Source organism: Mesitornis unicolor, unplaced genomic scaffold (assembly GCF_000695765.1).
Source record: "Mesitornis unicolor isolate BGI_N332 unplaced genomic scaffold, ASM69576v1 scaffold16314, whole genome shotgun sequence".
NCBI lineage: Eukaryota > Metazoa > Chordata > Aves > Mesitornithiformes > Mesitornithidae > Mesitornis > Mesitornis unicolor.
In genome coordinates this window covers 59,152-75,964 of record NW_010180991.1, presented here as the reverse complement: position 1 = coordinate 75,964, position 16,813 = coordinate 59,152, and the positions used below count along the sequence as shown (strand labels likewise).

Genomic DNA, 16,813 nt, shown 5'->3' with positions numbered 1-16,813 from the left:
CATTATATATACATCTATATATACATATGTATGTTTTTATGTGCATGTTGGTGAGCCCATGACAAAAGAGGGGGAATAGGAGGATTAATGCAGCAGCATGTAGAGATGTAAGACACCAAGCAATGAGAAAACGAGCTGCAGTAGCTCTGCTGCTGCCATAAAAACTGGTCTTGGCTTTCCTTTGAAGTTGCTTTGAACCTGCAATGCTGAAGCACAGCCTGAGTACAGGCACAAAGACAAGCTTCAAAGCTGCACACAGCCTTTTTGGGGGATGAATAAACAGAGTGGGAATCCAATCCACTTCTGTGTATCCAGATAACAGTCACCAGAAACACAGGCAGGGTAGAGATACGCAGCACATCCTGAGGAAAAAAAGCTGGCAGGAAGCTAGTCCTACATAGATACAAAATTTCTCTGCTACCAATCTTTATCAGATAATACCACATTATATTAAATACTAAAACTGGTGGAATTTCTGTATTTTCTGTCCTACATTCTACAAGTCTTTAGATAACTGGATAATTTGAATAATTTGTTCTCAAAGGCAATTAGCAGCTGACTTAAAAATTGCTCCTGGTGGAGTACTCCTGTGCTAATGACACCAAAATAGTTATTAACCCATAAGTGAAAAGAGAGCATTGCCAACCACAACCTGACAGTAACTCTTGTAATGCCAACTGCCACCACCAGTAAATCATTAAATTGGTTTATAATTATTAAGTTGATTTTTAAAAATTGTGTTGAGGGCTTTTCTTGGTTTTTTTAATTGTCATCTATGTTTTGTCTCCAGGGGTCACATACTCTTGCTTTTGTTCCTGTGTCCCTATTGAGACTGGAAATGTATTTTAAGAGATTTTAAACACAGCCAGTAATGTCACCATTACAGACCATTACAGACCACCTCACAAGTGCAAGTGCCAGACAGTTTCCAGTAACTATTACTGCACAGAAATCTGCTCGCTACCAAGCCAGGGAAGGACTTAACGCCCTTTTTCAACAGCGCATGTACTGATGACTGGCACAGCTACTGCGACTGCAGCAACGGGTAACATGGACAGTGCAAAGGTCGTTTTATCTGACTGCCATGAACTGGAAAGTAATTTGTCAACCTATCCCTCTCAACTGGTATTGCTGCACCAGCAACACTACCCAAGGTGTTATAGTAAAGACTCAAGCAAGACGACATCTGCCACTGCGATGGACAGAGCTTTAACAATGAACAGTTGGTTCCTACTTCTTTACACTCTGGAAAGCTGGTCATGGAGAAGACCAAATTTGGGGCAGGAGTGAACTGTATTTGATTTAGTTTGTAATTAAGGATCCTCTAGCCAAGCCAGTCTAAAACACGTCTCTTCTTGTCGTTAACCCAACTGCATCACAGTAATTGTAGAGAGGCCAAAGGCCATTCAGCTGTTTGGTGTTTGTAGATAGGACAGATACTTCTAATGGCATCTCAGTTAAATTAAAAATGAATGTGTATTTGGAAAGTGGGAAGCACGCCTGACTGCTGCAGTCATGGGTCTTCCCTGGGGAGCCCAGCCCATGCGCTGGGGGCTGTTCGCCAGGGCTGCAGAGTGACACTGGGATGGTTTTGGCCATGTCTGGCCTTTGTCCCATGCTGTATTCTGGTCCCTGAAATGGAAGCCTGGGCAGGTGAAGGGACACAAGTTCTGCAGGTGGCAGGCTCAGGTGCCTCCTACCCAAGGTGTGGGCTCTGGCGTTGACACCCTCCCTACACAAGCATGGGGAGAGCCAAGCTTCTAAGAATAAGGTCCAACCATCACCCTCACCAGGTGAATAAACACCTCTTCCATCTAACAGAAAGTGCCAAAGGACACCTCAAACCCTGCCTCACCTGGACTGAGGTACCTGCCTGTGAAGAGATGGCAGGCAGCAATGTCCTGGTGAAGGGCCCTACCACCCCCAGGCCCCTCAGCAGGACAGGACCTGGTTGAGCATTGCCTTAGGCCTCTGCACACATTAACCTTCAACTGCTAAAGGTGCTGTGGAAGCTGAACCACCAGACTGTGATGGTTCCACAGATGGCACAGAAAACCTGTAAGTGACACTGCCTGCACCGCTGCCTTTCTAACCTGTCCTGCCTTCCCATTAGCAGAGGAGCAAACCACTACTGTGCCTTTTATGGAGCCAGATTGAACAGATGCATTCTATTTTTTTCACAGGGTGAATTTTCAGACAGTGTAATCACTGACTCATGTATCTTTTTATTAATTGCTAAAATAATTGTCTCTGAAAGCACTCACTGGAGTTCTGCCTTTAGCAAGGCATTAGGGGGCTGTTCCAGAGTCTCAGAAAGAAACTGCACCAGTAAATGCATATTAACTGCCCAGACTATTATGTTGGGCACAACTTATGATCCTATTTGTAAGTGATTTATGCCTTAGGAACAGACTGCAGATCAGTAGTAATGAAGAGAGATAACTCCAGTGCTGTGTCACACACACAAATGTGACCTTGACAGAAACAACAGAGTCTGCCTAAATGCAGGCATGGGCCTGAAGCCAAAAAGACACTTAGGTGCTTAAGTGAGGCTCAGTTGAAGTAAGGCACTTAAGTGTACAAGGAGGTGGCTGCTGGCTCTTCTGCAGTACCAGTGATGATGGTACTTGCCCAGCTTGTCTTGCCATGAGGGCACCGCTGTGCTGAAAGTGTTCAATCTTCAAGAAAAACATCCACATTCACTGGGCTAGAGAGAGGGAGATGATGAGGGGAGACTGAGATGGAAATCTGCATCCCCTGGTGCAGAGGATGGACTGCACACCCTGTGCCCTCTGCCATTAATGGGGCTATTGCACAGCAAGGGATGTCTCCAAAGGGTGAAACTGCTCTCTACAGAGAGCTTAAACACCTCCTCTCAGGAGAGAGCTACAGGCTGGGAGTCCTGAAGGAAGGCAGATACTTAAATCTTGACCTTCTCCATGGATTTTGGCATTACCCCTTTCCTTTAGCACTTCTGTGTTGTCTAAGCTGGGGGCACTCGCTCAGTGTCCTGGTATTTGCAATTATCTCCTTGTGTTTCTTCATTTGCTGACTAACTTGAAGCAGTGGATGCAACCACTGGGACCAGCCATCCAGGAACTGGATGGGCATCTGTTTTACATCTGAAATTCACCCCAAGGGAAAGGAAAAAAAAAACAACAACTTAAAAACGGGTTTCAGGTATGTATCAGTACTTCTGGGTTATTGGAGTCTCTATTATAGACTTCACTGCACAAATTTAATGAGATTCCGTTTACCCTAATTTGTAACAAATGCTACTTTTTCCTTTCTCTGATTTAAGAAAATCCTGTAACTGCTGTATTTCATTTTCCTGCACACTCCTGTTCTCCAGAGCGCCCATCAGTTGTCCAACCCCCATTAAAGTCCCTCTCCAGTGTCACACTTTGCCTCCTCACTATCCTTCTATGTTTGCAGAAACCACCAAACTGTCTTGCCATAGGAGAATTGCACCAAAATAACCAGCGAAAACTCATGCCTTCAATCCCTGACACAAAGTGCTGGATGGCACTTGCAAAGTCTTACACTATGAAATCAAGCCACTAAATTCACAGTAGAAAGTTCAAAATCTTTAAAGTTAAAATATAGGCAAGTGTTAAACACTCGCAGGGACATATAAGCAGCTGTACCCAAAGGCAACTGAATGTGCCCTAGTGCATCTCGATGTCACTGTGCTGCTCCTCCTCCTTTGCTATAGAAAGGCAGCCATCACGATGCACAGTAAGAAACACTTCACTCTGAACGACAAAGGAGGATGCATGACCAGCAGAAGTGATCAAGGCAAGAAAAAACAGTCATGAACAAAAGAAATTACAGCTTAAATGAGACTGAAATGGGAATACAGGAGTAAGCCACTTAGCATATTGATGTTCAGCTAGAAATTATCATGAACCCCGGGTTATTGTACCATTTGAAATTAGTTTTCTGCTTCTTAAACTGGAGCTTCCAGAAGGGAAGTTTTGGGGTCTCAGGCCTTTGGTTCACATTAACTGGTCTGCCCAGCTGGATTTTCAGAGCACACACACGGGGCAGGAAGCTCGATGCAGATGCAGAGCAGCCAGCGCCAAGCTCGCCATGCAGCCATGCAGCGCAGAGGAGCTCGGTCGCGCCAGATCGCCCGGCCACGGCTTCGCAGCATGCAGCTGCAGCATGCAGCCCTGGGGACGCACAGCTGAGGCAGGGGCAACGCACAAGGTTTCTAACCTCCTTCTCTCTCTCTGATCTTCTAGGTTCCTTCCTAGCCTTTCTCTTCTGGTTTCTCTTATCTTTTTCGTCCTTGATTTCCTTCACCGGGGCAATTTTCTCCTTGACTATTTCTGAGGTGTGTGCTGTGTGGATACTCATTGACCATTCAGAGATGGCATTGGGATCCCAGTACGAGTTCTCGGTATTGGCGGGGAGAAGGAAGGAGTTAGCTCCCGGGGTGGCGTACTCTACAGAGCTGGACTCCACCGGCTGGAATTCATAATAATCCCACTCCAGGCCACTGGAGGTCATTCTTCAACTAATTCTCACGGCTCTTACCGTGCTTTAAAGAACGGATCTGCAGAACATGAAGTGAGCATTTTAATCTCTCCACAACATTTAGCAACTTCTAAGTTTCTGCTTATTATGTGGCAGATGAAAAGTTAGTCTTGTTCATTAGCTAAGGAGAGTCAACTCCAAAATAAAACGTGTTTAGGTTTCTCTTGTTGTTTAGAAAAATAAAATACAGGTCATCTTTTTAGAACCTGGAGATATTTTTGTGTTATCATAACGATGCCACAGACAAAAATCTACTGAGTAATTTACTTTTCTATTAAATACGATACTCCCCACTCTCATGAGTGATTTCATCTCTGAACCTAAATCTGTATTTCTGGAAAACAGCAATGAAACATACAGATGTTAATCAACACTTAAAACTAAGATGCCTTCACTGCCAAATAAGCACACAGTGACCGAAGGCATAATCAATAGATTGCAACTAAAAGAGAATATGAACATATTCTGTGGGGCATAAATAATATGTTAAAATCAATTACAGAAGGAGAAACCATAGAGAACCTTCTTTGAAGACCTATGTAAAAGGAAAGCAGAAATATTTTAGTTAATACCTTTCACAAGCAAAAATCTTCACTTGGAGTTTTAGCTTTCCTCCTCTGAGACAAATCCAAACACCCTCTGAGACTCAGCAACACCTGACGCTCTCCTGAACCCCAACCAAATTGCTAGCACTAAATACAGCGCTAAAATCAAAATACATTTCAAAGAAACAGTATCTGTGAATCAAGCATGCATCTACTCTGTTCAGATCAGTCACCAGATTTAGAAGCGGTGTCCAGTTGTGAACAAAGCCCCCGAGAAGCCTGCAATTGCAAGGCGAGTGAAGTAAGTCTTCTGCAAGATGAGTATTTCTACAGTGCAAGACTCTTTGCTAAGCTGAAATGATGCCAAACACCGATTGACTTTTTTTTGTCCATTCTGGCTATCACATTTATATTTTTAGCATTAAAAAAAACCCCAGACTTACTCAAAACCAGTTCTCACAGAAACCAAATCTGACCAAATCAGGGGAAGTCCTTGCATTCTTAGCGCAGCGACTTGCTTTTCTCAGGAAAACTGACTGCACTTGTGAACCACCTGCAATTTTGTCCTAAATACCTGATGAATCATTTTCACGGGGAGAAGTCGAAAAACACACTCAGGATACATCTGAATAAACCGATACTCACATTACACTTACAAATCTGCTCCGTTTCACAGCTGGGCATAAGGAAAGAATAAAGAGCACAGGAAGCAAAGTTTCTCCCTAGCAAAACAAGTTTCCCAGCAGAAAGCTGGCTGCACCAGAGCTCCAGTCCTAAGCCGGTCAGACAGACTGCTCTTGTCTCACAGGGAAGGAGCTACTCGTGCAGAGAAGGAAACCAGTTTTCCCATTTCTACAGAAATTTAAGACTCTCTAGATGCAAACAAGTGCCTAAGGGGGTTTTCAAAAGGCACTGAGACATTTCCAGTGTCCTTTTAATAGTCATACAGGTGCCTCTACTATCATCTTTGGACTTCTAGGTCCTTTGAAGAATCTTTACCTCCTTTATTACAGGGAAACAAAAGCAACTCTTCCAAACTTGTTCTGGCATGCTGTTGGAGGACAGCAACACATGTGAAGAAGTCACAGCTACTCAACTGCTGTTGCACATTTCAGCCTATAGCTATGTCCATCAGAGAGGTAACTACAACCACATTACTGGTCACGCCAATGTGCCTCAAAGCTTAGTCCAAGATAAGAACTATTCCTATGAAAAGCCAAGAAATTCCAGTAACTCACGTATTTTACCGAATGCAAACAAACTACCGTTTGCTAAATTCAAAGCTGGTTTTGTTGTGCTGATGCTTCAGCACACAGCAGCCTCACAGCTGTGACCACCCCACACTGAGCACGGCTGCCACCGGCATGGTTTCCCTGCGATGCCACACCGTGCTCCAGGAAGTGGCCCCAGACTCCATACACTGCACACAGAAAGCATCTCCCACTTCAGGCAAAGATCGCAGGGGATTGTGTCCCCTACCCAATTGTGCCCCCTACCCGACATCCTCAGCGGGTTCCCACAGACTACAGCAGACTCTCATTTCATTTTTACACCAAGCAGCAGACAATGACTCTCACTGCTACTCGCACCCAACCAGAGCTCTTACAAACAGCTCTTGAGCACAAGGACCAAGCTACTCATTGAAAAACACGACATTTTACTTCGTCTCCCATGCAGTTTTGTGTCTCCAAATTTGAGGTTACATCTCCAAATTAAAAAACAGAGGGACAGATTTTGTTTTCATTTAATCCTTCTTCAAAGCAGCAAAGGTCTCCTCTGATTTGTAAATCACCTTTTCCCCTCCATCCCCAGCAAGAAGGCTGAATCTACTTACGTCATCCTGAATATCCAGGTCACAGCCTGCCTTCAACAAAACCTGGACAACATGGAGATGACCCTTGTGGGCAGCAAGGTGCAGGGGGGTCCGGCCATGCTATGAATGAGAAGAAAATAATAATACTTTAAGGTGAAGTTTTATGGATGGTTGTTGGCTTACAAATTCAGATCGGGCTTTGTGTCCAAGCCTAAAGAGAATTCCAGATCCTTTTGTTTCTGTCTCTGGAGCACAGAATTGTCAACTGCTTTCAGCTTCAACTCTATGACAAAGTTGCAGTAGCAGGCTAATTCATACACAGTAATGGGTATCATCTTCATGAAAAAACAGGAATTACTGGACTGTTGTGTATGACAGATGCTCCCCTTTAAAGAAATGGAAGACTTGCAGTCACTCCAAGTGACTTCATGTGTATGACAACCAATCTTATTTGCCAAAGATCTGTCAGAGTGTTTTTAGGCAATATTTATTGTACATATTACCGAGCACTAATCCACATGAAAGTAAGAATATCAAATAGTCATGAGTAATTCAATCTGTAGTGTAATCAAGGATGGTACCCTAATAAACAGAAGGGCAGAAAAGCTTTAATTAGTGAGATGGATACAAATGGATGATCTACGGTTTTAGGATGAAAAAAAATGATTAAAATTTGACAGTAATTTTTTTTTAAATAGCATTTTGCCAACAAATGGGTTCAAAAAAAATCTAAGTGAAATTACAAGAGGAAAACAATAGTTTCTTGTAACTGAGCCTCACTTGACCATCCTTTGGCAGAACTTAAAATCAAGCATTTCAGGAAAAGGGGAATAGGCTGCTTCTCCTTCAAGAGGCATAAGAATCAATGTGAAGAGAGGCTCAAAGAGGGAAGAAATTGTAAGAGGGAGCCTGGACAACAGAGAAGCACTACAACAAGCAATTCCTTAAAACTTTAACCCATATAACCTCAAAAAGAAACTCATAAGGGAGAATCAAGAATTAACTCCTACTCTAGGAAGTATATATGTGTATGTGTGTGTCTGTATAAAATCTCAAAGCATCAAGATGAAAAGCAAGTGTAACACCTTAAGAACTGTTAAACAGCATCACTCAAAAACTGTTCATTGCAAATTTTATTTCATTGCAACTAAGAAAACAGGATTCCAGCTACTGGTAAAATCACAGCACATCTTCACAAAAAAAAACATTTTCTCCATCACGCATATATCAATATATACACACACACACATATATATTTTTTCCTTCATTACTGCTGCTGTGATTGTTTATTTTTGTACGCAAATATTTGCCCTGCAAAGGAAGATAAAGGGCCCTAACACATCAGCTACAAAAGGAGCAAGCACCTCAAAAGCTGGCTGATGTAAGCAGAAGGCACCAATCAGCTTTTGAGGTTTTAAGCAACTTCTCCAGTGGGAAAGCTACTTCAAGTAAATAAAAAAACAAGCTCAAGACAGGGTTGTTTTCACAGAGCAAATCCCATACCCACACAGCTGGTAAAACCTTGGGAATTCAGCCTCTTCAGAGCAAAAAGGAAAGCCAGCGTTGAAACCCACAGAAAGGCTGAGGACAAGATGTCCGTGCCATTACTGACCAGTTGTGCCATGCTTTGAAAACATTAAAAGCTGATGAACTGTACCACGCTATTGACCTGAAGGGCCAAACCCGAGGGAAAAGTCCTCACCTGTGCTGACATGTAGGTCTTTCACGTCTCCTGTTAGCAGCTTGTTCACGTATGGGAAATGTCCATTCCCACCCCACTGAAGGCACGGGAAGGGCTCGCTTTTGAGTGTCACCACTGCTTGGGTGCCATCCAGCCTGCAGCCTGGGCGCAGGTCCCTAAATGCCTGCCCCTATGGCGAAGGACACTGAAGCTGCACCAAGCTCGCTTCCTTCTCCACCAGCCTGGAGGGGAGCCAGGGCTATGTCCCTGTTCCCAGTAACTCAACAGCAGGAGGCACAAAAATCTCCAGGCAACACAGGAGAAAAAAAAGAATTCCCAGCTATAAACAATACATTTGGATGATGCATATGTGCTCCAGCACATTCAGGTTTATGGGTTCTGACTTTCTGTATTACTTAATGGCAATAAGTAAATCACCTAATCCATGCATCTCACTTCCCAGCAGGCTACTAACGTATCATGAAAACAATTCATTGCAATCTGTGCATGAGGCAAAAAAAATCCCAAACAAACCCCACTTGAAGTCAGCTCATGTACTTTAAAAGGAAAACAGCATCAACTACATGAATATATCCCAGCAGGGGAACTTTCTGATAAGATAACCATCTCTAACCACTGAAAAAATGTGGAGGTGCAGCCAAAGGTACTGCGCTAAAAATAAACTATGGAAGCAGAGTATGAGTTCATTTCAATACGGGGGACGAGTCTGCCTCACCCAACACACCTTTCTAGGCAATCTCCACACACAGTGTGCCTGGTGGCAGGGCACAAGCATGAGAAAAGGTTGCAAAACCACAGCAGGTCCAGCCTCCACCTGCCCGCTCAGTGCCTGAAGGCACTTTTAAATAAAGCTGCCCCAGGGAACGGGCTTATCCAGAGGAGGCTGTCCTCGCGCCAAAGAGCATCAAGTTCTCCTGTCACTGGGACCAACCTGTCCCCTGCTCTCAGTAGCAGGGCAGCCTCAGGAGATGGGTGCTGAGGAAGGACAGGACACTCGCTGGAAGAGGTGACCACAGGGCAAGGAGAGCTGTGTTTTCTCTGGCAATGGGAGAGGGTGAGGTGTCAGATCGGTGGGCACAGAGCAAAGCTACCAGGTTCAGGAAGGACGGGAAGGGTGGAGGCTGGCAGAGCAGGCTGCTCTGTCTCAGCCCCTCCACCAAGGGACACCCAGCACCACCACATCCTCAGTGCTACTGGGAACAGGAGCCAATGCAAGGACACGTTGTCCGGCCGCTCCTGTCACTTCATGAACAGAGATTGACGTAACTGTGCATTTCCCCTGTCATCAGCCCCAAGCGTTCAAAAAATTCAGCCAGGTCTTCAAAATTCAAGGTTTTGTTTAAAAAAATTAAAAGTTGTTGAAACAGAAGGCTAGAGGACTGTATTTCAGCTTTTTATTCCATAGAGTTTGTGTGTTTCACGATTCTCTATCCAAAAAACCTAGTCTCAGAGGCATCCCACCTATTGAAGACCCCTAGAGAGAGACCTTCAGAGACCACAGCTACTGCATACATGCAATCCTTGAGCTTTTCCCACTTTTGTCCCACTATAAAGGGACACTATAAATGAAAACTATGACCCTATCTAGGGTGGGAGAGTGGGACAGAGGATCAGCTCCAGCACATTACACTGATTAGAGGCTCAGGCTTTTGGAAGAGCATCGATCATCTCAAGATTAATCATAACCCAAGAACTGGCAATGCCAGGTTTTCTTTTTCTTCCCAGTAACATCAAAATGAGAGCAGAGATGGGCGGTACGGCTGGGCAGTGTTCCAGCACAGGCAATGCAAACACTGGGCAAACACTCCCACCCACCTCCTCTCACAAACATCAACATATATACACAGGTATGTACGTAAAAATGTACGTGCACACCAATCCAGAACGAACTGTAAGATACCCCTCATGCTGTGATGACAAACTTAGAGCATGGCAATCTTTGGAGAGAAACTTTCAACAGGTCTGTGCCACGATCAATGAAAAAACTCAACATGAGCCAGCAATGTGTGCTCACAGCCCAGAAGGCCAACTGCATCCTGGGCTGCATCAAAAGCAGCGTGGCCAGCAGGGTGAGGGAGGTGATTCTGCCCCTCTACTCTGCTCTGGTGAGACCCCACCTGGAGTACTGCGTCCAGTTCTGGGGCCCCCAATACAAGGAGGATATGGAGCTGTTGGAGCGGGTCCAGAGTAGGGCCATGAAGATGATCAGGGGGCTGGAGCATCCCCCCCAAGAGGACCAACGGAGAGAGTTGGGGCTGTTCAGCCTGGAGAAGAGAAGGCTCCGGGGAGACCTTATTGCAGTCTTCCAGTTCCTGAAGGGGTCCTACACAAAAGCTGAGGAGGGACTTTTTACAAGAACAGGTAGTAACAGAACAAGGAGCAATGGTTTTAAACTGCAAGGGGGCAGATTTAGACTAGATATTAGGAATAAATTCTTCACTGTGAGGGTGGTGAGACCCTGGCACAGGTTGCCCAGGGAAGCTGTGGATGCCCCCTCCCTGGCAGTGTTCAAGGCCAGGCTGGACGGAGGTTTGGGCAACCTGGGCTGGTGGGAGGTGTCCCTGCCCATGGCAGGGGTTGGACTGGATGAGCTTTAAGATCCCTTCCAACCTAAACCATTCTGTGATTCTATGATGGGAGGCTCCAGCAGCGATGGCCACAGCTGCTCTCACAGCCTCTGATCTTGTCCTTCATGTCTGCAAGTCCAATCAACAGCCCTTTACACCACCTATGAAGGAGACTGCTGATGGGTTAAAAGGACTTTTTAAATAAAATTTTTCTCTCACAACAATGCATCCTACCTAAAATATGTAGGAGGAAGTGGGAGGAAGGTAGATAAATTTTCCTCTGCATGTCTCCTCCATGAAGACAATTTGCACTCACCACTGCAGCACCGAAGAGGGGGCTTATCTGAATGCACACATGGGTCCTAGTGGGAGAGGAAGAGTATACAAACAAGGGCGTCTCCTATAGATGCTCATTGCAAGGAGACCACAGTCAAACCAGACTCCTTAACGTGCAGATTACCAATTTACAAGCTTGTGAGCATTTCCAAATGTGAACTGTAACGGTTATTACAAATAGAAATGAGGGACTGCTACAACTTGGGATTAATGAACCAACAAAGCGGTCATTCATACAAAAAATACGCTATTTGGACTTCTATTCAGATGTAAATAACTGCTTCAGTAGGCAACAAATCATACAAATCCTCCCATGTCATGGGCTTATTGACAAAATAAATGGGATCTACTGCACTAAGGCTGCAGCTTCCCACAGCCGAGACACGCTGCTGTAGCTATGGGGCGTATCAGGCTGCAGCCAAGCGCAGTAAACAGCCACATGAACTTCAGCAGTAAAATGCAAGGGCAGGGGTCTTGTTTGTATTTAATCTGTATTCTGACTTCCAGACATTGACTAGCAGCTGTCGATATGCATGGTTTAAAAGCAGCGTTTTCTTAGAGCAGCTGCCAATGCACTCCACAACCAAATCCATGTAGGGGGGCTTAGCACCATGAGCCACAAGACCTTCCCTTGTGTTTCTGTATTTGTGGATGCTTTTATGCAAGTACATTCAGTCCTCCATCTCACCCTGCTCTTTCGCTGCACAAGGACTGCTATTTATTCATCCATTCTGCACAAAAATATGCCTATCCCAGTTCTATTACAAAGCTTGAAAACAAAACCCAAGTCCTGCCACATTGTTCACACTGGTGATTCATTGGACTGCTCTCCATCAATAACCTGCTCGCTCAGGACAGCAGGAAGTTTCTCACTGACCTCAATAGGCATTCAGCAAGTCTCTAACTGTTTGCTAGTCCCCTTTCACTTATTTCTATCTATTGTTTAAAACAGACACAAGTAGCTTTTCAAACTGAAGGAGGACAAAAATGTGAAAGCACCAAAATATGTTTCTTTTTTCATTTCTGTCTTAACTTAAAAAGGAAAATTAAAAAAGACTGTTTAAAACAACACGCTCTGATGTTGAGATCTTGCTGACAAATCTACAACTACCCCAGCATTACACAACTGCTGTTCAGAAATCAAATCTATCAGGGCTACTGAATCCATCCGAAGCCCTACCTACCTTCTGCATCTCCATGTTTTTTTCCAAATGATCATCCCTTCTCCACAGAACTCAATTTTGTAGCTATGATCTTAATGCTATGTTTTGCAGAAAAGCTATAGTCTGCTTCCCTTTGAAAAAATATTCATAAAACGCATGGCACTACACAAATTACACTAAACCTGCCTGTACTACCTTCATGACTTCCCTGGCAATCTCTTTCACGTTTAACAGAGAAGCAACACGCTCCTCTGTGCGTGCTTGGTAATACACAGCTTTTTCTGGCCCTATTAATTCTCGCTACTGAATGCTACACCCCGTGCTGCAGCACCCCAGTGAAATTCAGCACCCAGTAAGTGCCAGGCAGGCATCCTTGGGATACACCAGAAAATAATGCCTGGGAGGTGAAATCTCCCTTCTCTCCATCCTCCAAGCATCGTTCCTGGGACAAGATCAAGAGAAGAGCCTGCTTGATCTGAGATGTCACTCCTACCATTCCTCCTGGGCCATGCCTAGCAGTCCATAGCCCTTTCCCTGACCTACCTCAACCCACAAAATCAGAAGAAAAATAACCCAGGAAAAGGCAAACAACATCCTGGGAGGACAGCAAGGCAGAGCAGCTCAGCAAGTGCATCCCCAAGGAAGCGCTGAAGCGAGCACCTGGACCCACCAAGTCTCCACTGAATTTCGACTCTTTCACACTATCCTTCTGAAATAATATAGGAAGAGGTGACAAAAATGAAATACCATTTTGCAGCTGAATTGTTGTTTACTGGCGCAGCAATTGACCACACCATACAGAAATACATTTAAAGCCTACAGTGATGTGGGAACTTTTTCTCTCCCTCCAAAGAATTTTTGTCTCTGCTTGTCTTGTCCCAATAAAACTGTGACAGAAACGAGCAGGATTTTTGGCTGACAAGTACAAAACCTCCTTAAAACCGCCTTTCTTTTTTTTTTGTTAGGAAATCTCTAGAATTTAAAATTGATTTGACAGAACAAACTGAAAACTACAGATAAAGAACCTCATATAGGAGACATACAGGTAAAAGAGAACTAAGCCAAGTGTGTGAATAAATTTATTTTTATGGTTCATTTTGCAATGAGTTTTATCTTGGGGAGGAAAGAGGGCTCTGGATTTCAATTTATCTGAATACTTGATCAATAGCTCCCTGCTACAAGCAGCATGCCATCTAACTTCCATCCTAAAATTAATAACCCCTATCCTGAAAGTAGCTCTTATTTTGCACCTGTTCTGCTTATTGAAAGACTGCGCAAGAACCTGGCGCTCTGATGGCTGAAAAATCCCTTCAAATTTTAATTTTAAACATACTTTAAACATACTTGTATACAATTTATACATGCTTGCTCCTGTGGCAACCCTGTCCTTGACTTTAAATGGCTCTTTTTCCTTCCAGCCTTTACGTGTCACCAGATTAGCAAGCCAAGCTTTTCCAGGATATGTTTGTACAGCTTTTCATAGGCAAACACACACATGCTCTCTCTGTGTGTACGGGGTGATGATGGCTGGGTGAGAGCCAGACACAAACTGGGTGCTGTATAGAATCACAGAACCACAGAATGGTTTGGGTTGGAAGGGACCTTAAAGCTCATCCAGTCCAACCCTGCCATGGGCAGGGACACCTCCACCAGACCAGGTTGCCCAAAGCCCCATCCAACCTGGCCTTGGGACATCACTGAGCTGGAACTGATGGGCTTGGCTGAGGGCAGCAGCTTGGGCTCACGCCTCTTGGTTCACACTGAGCTCACCTCTCATCTAGCTCACAGCACGGGAGGAATAAGTGCACATGCACCTCCAAAATACCCTATGCACGATGCCTCTGTCGCTCCTCTGAGGGCCTCTCCACTCCTCTGTGTGCTTCTCCATGCTCTGGCTGATCTGACTTCATCTCTTCTGAGCAGGGCTTGTCACCGGGATACCCAATGCCTCATCTGCATTGTCTGCTGATGTGCCAGGATGCATCCAGAATGACACGAGGGACAGCTTTTGTCACCACCACCCCCATCAGGCACCATGGGGATGACCCAAAACCTCTAGGAAAGAATGGCAACGCTCCTGTAGTACCAGGTTGGATACAGGGATGGCCTGACAGCTTTCCAACAGAAACACCAACACTCTGCACCTGGGCACAGTTTTGCTGCCAAATGAGCTTTGCTTTGATTTTCCATGCAAGGGATGAACAACAAAGCAAGTGCAAGAAGCAGGAAGCTACTGGTATCATATAGGAAAGAAAAACTTGTCAACTCTAGCAAATCTGCATTTTATCAAACTAAGCTGATTTGGGGTTTGAAAGACAGGTCTACACAGTTTGCTTCCGATTGTAATTAACAGAAGGCATTGACAATTGCGTAATAAACAACCTTAACAATAAGAAAGTGTCCAATTTGCATTTGAATTTTGGATTACGGCAACTAATCCCATGAAACTGTTAAATCAGTGGCACGATTATTCTGGCAACCATCACAAAGGACGCCACATTTTATGCTCAGTGTGGAAGCTGGATTTGAAATTACATTAATGCACACATGTATGCAAAGCATGGCAACCTTTCAAGTGTTTCTGTATTTTCAGGTAGGTCCCTCAGCAGTCTCAAAGCTCATGATGTTAAAAGTAACCAAAAATCAGCCACAAACCCCCGAGCTATCACTCAGATATCTGTAAGTCAGCATATCCTCATCTGACTACCTTGAATAGCTATTCATTAGCTACAGAGCTGCTTGGACAACAGAGCCAAACAGGCATCTTTATGGGACCATTCATGCTTATTACAGCTGTGCTCTGCATCTACCAACAAGAGGCCACTTAGTCATGGCAAACAAAACTTAGAAGCACCAGTTGTCCTTGAATCACTCCAGCTTTCAAAATAAATACTACCTACAACTCAAACACCGCAGAGGGATTGAAAACAACTGTCACTGGCAGATAAAAAAGAGGAAAAGACAAACACTTATCAAATGTACTCACATTTGCTTTCTATCTGTAAATATTAGCTCCCATACATATATAATGTTCAAAACCAATATGGAAATACAAATAAAACTAGATATGATAGAGAACAACAGTTCATCAAAACAGGACGTCCCAGATTTTATGGTACAGCTCTAAAGATGTAATTATTATTAAGGGTTTTTGCTGACCAAACCTTCTCTGCAACAGCCAATTCCATCTCATCTTTTATATGCTAGTATTATTTAGAACATGTTGAGATTTAGGAACAGGTGAATATCAGTTTGAACTCTCTTAATACCTAAGCAGAAGTCCTTCAATGCTGACCTTATCTTGAAGGGACAGGGAACACAGTTTGCAATGCCCAAGTCTGGTGCAGGAATCAATGAAGATGTTGGACATAAAAGAGGCTGCTGTACACAAGAGACACTTTCTGCATACCTTTACCTTACTGCAACAAGTGGCTGTACCCCATCCCCTCACTCTGAGCTGCCTTCCCTGTGATGAATTGCTCCATTCATCAGTGCACAGTGTTCAAAAGTCAATGCATGCTTTGAAAAGCGTCGCTGCCCCTTTGCCGACACACCACGTTTCTAAGGACTCGGCGTTCACCACAGCTGCATCCAGTGGGAAGTGTATAAACACAGCCATGCACTATATTGTAAATCCACATGAGCTATTAAGTATAAACTTTTAGGAAATCTAAACACCGACCCCAGCCGGTAAAGACTACCCCAGACTGGTAAAGCTACAAGGGCATTTTCCCAGACAATGGGCCGGGAGTTACGTTCATTCCCAGGGATTTCGCCAAGCGTTTTTCTCTCGTTACCTTGGTAACCGCTACCTTGGCACCCCTGTTGATAAGCTGCACCACATTCTCCACTTGGCCTTTGTAGGCGGCTACGAGCAGGCGTTCTGAAAGCACTGCGACCACATCCTGCTGGCTCATGAATTAGGAGGGAAAGGTTTCCAGGTTTCTTCGGTCCAAAAACAAAGGCTTGGGCTCAGTTCAAGCAGCATGCAGGCAGGCGAGGAAGGACCCCAGCTCCCTGGACGGTGGCGTTATTGCTATGCCATCCTCTGGACCTGTGGAGCAGAAAACAACACTGCTGTCAGCAAGGTTTCAGGGACAGAAGCACTGCAGCGCTCCGCCCTGAGCATTCATCTTTGCATTGCT

At 44.5% G+C, this 16,813-nt stretch overlaps 1 protein-coding gene across 4 annotated transcripts in view; it reads right to left on the bottom strand.

Moving 5' to 3' along the window:
- ANKRD6 (ankyrin repeat domain 6) overlaps window positions 1-16,585 on the bottom strand; it is a 33,034-nt gene extending 16,449 nt beyond the window's left edge. For all 4 annotated transcript variants that reach the window (XM_010183279.1, XM_010183280.1, XM_010183281.1 and 1 more), the window contains exons 1-2: window positions 16,466-16,585; window positions 6,922-7,020 (exon numbers count right to left, since the gene is read on the bottom strand). In XM_010183279.1, coding sequence (XP_010181581.1) covers window positions 6,922-7,020; window positions 16,466-16,585 — 219 coding nt within the window. The remainder of the gene's footprint in view (window positions 1-6,921; window positions 7,021-16,465) is intronic.
- Between the last annotated feature and the right edge of the window lie 228 nt (window positions 16,586-16,813).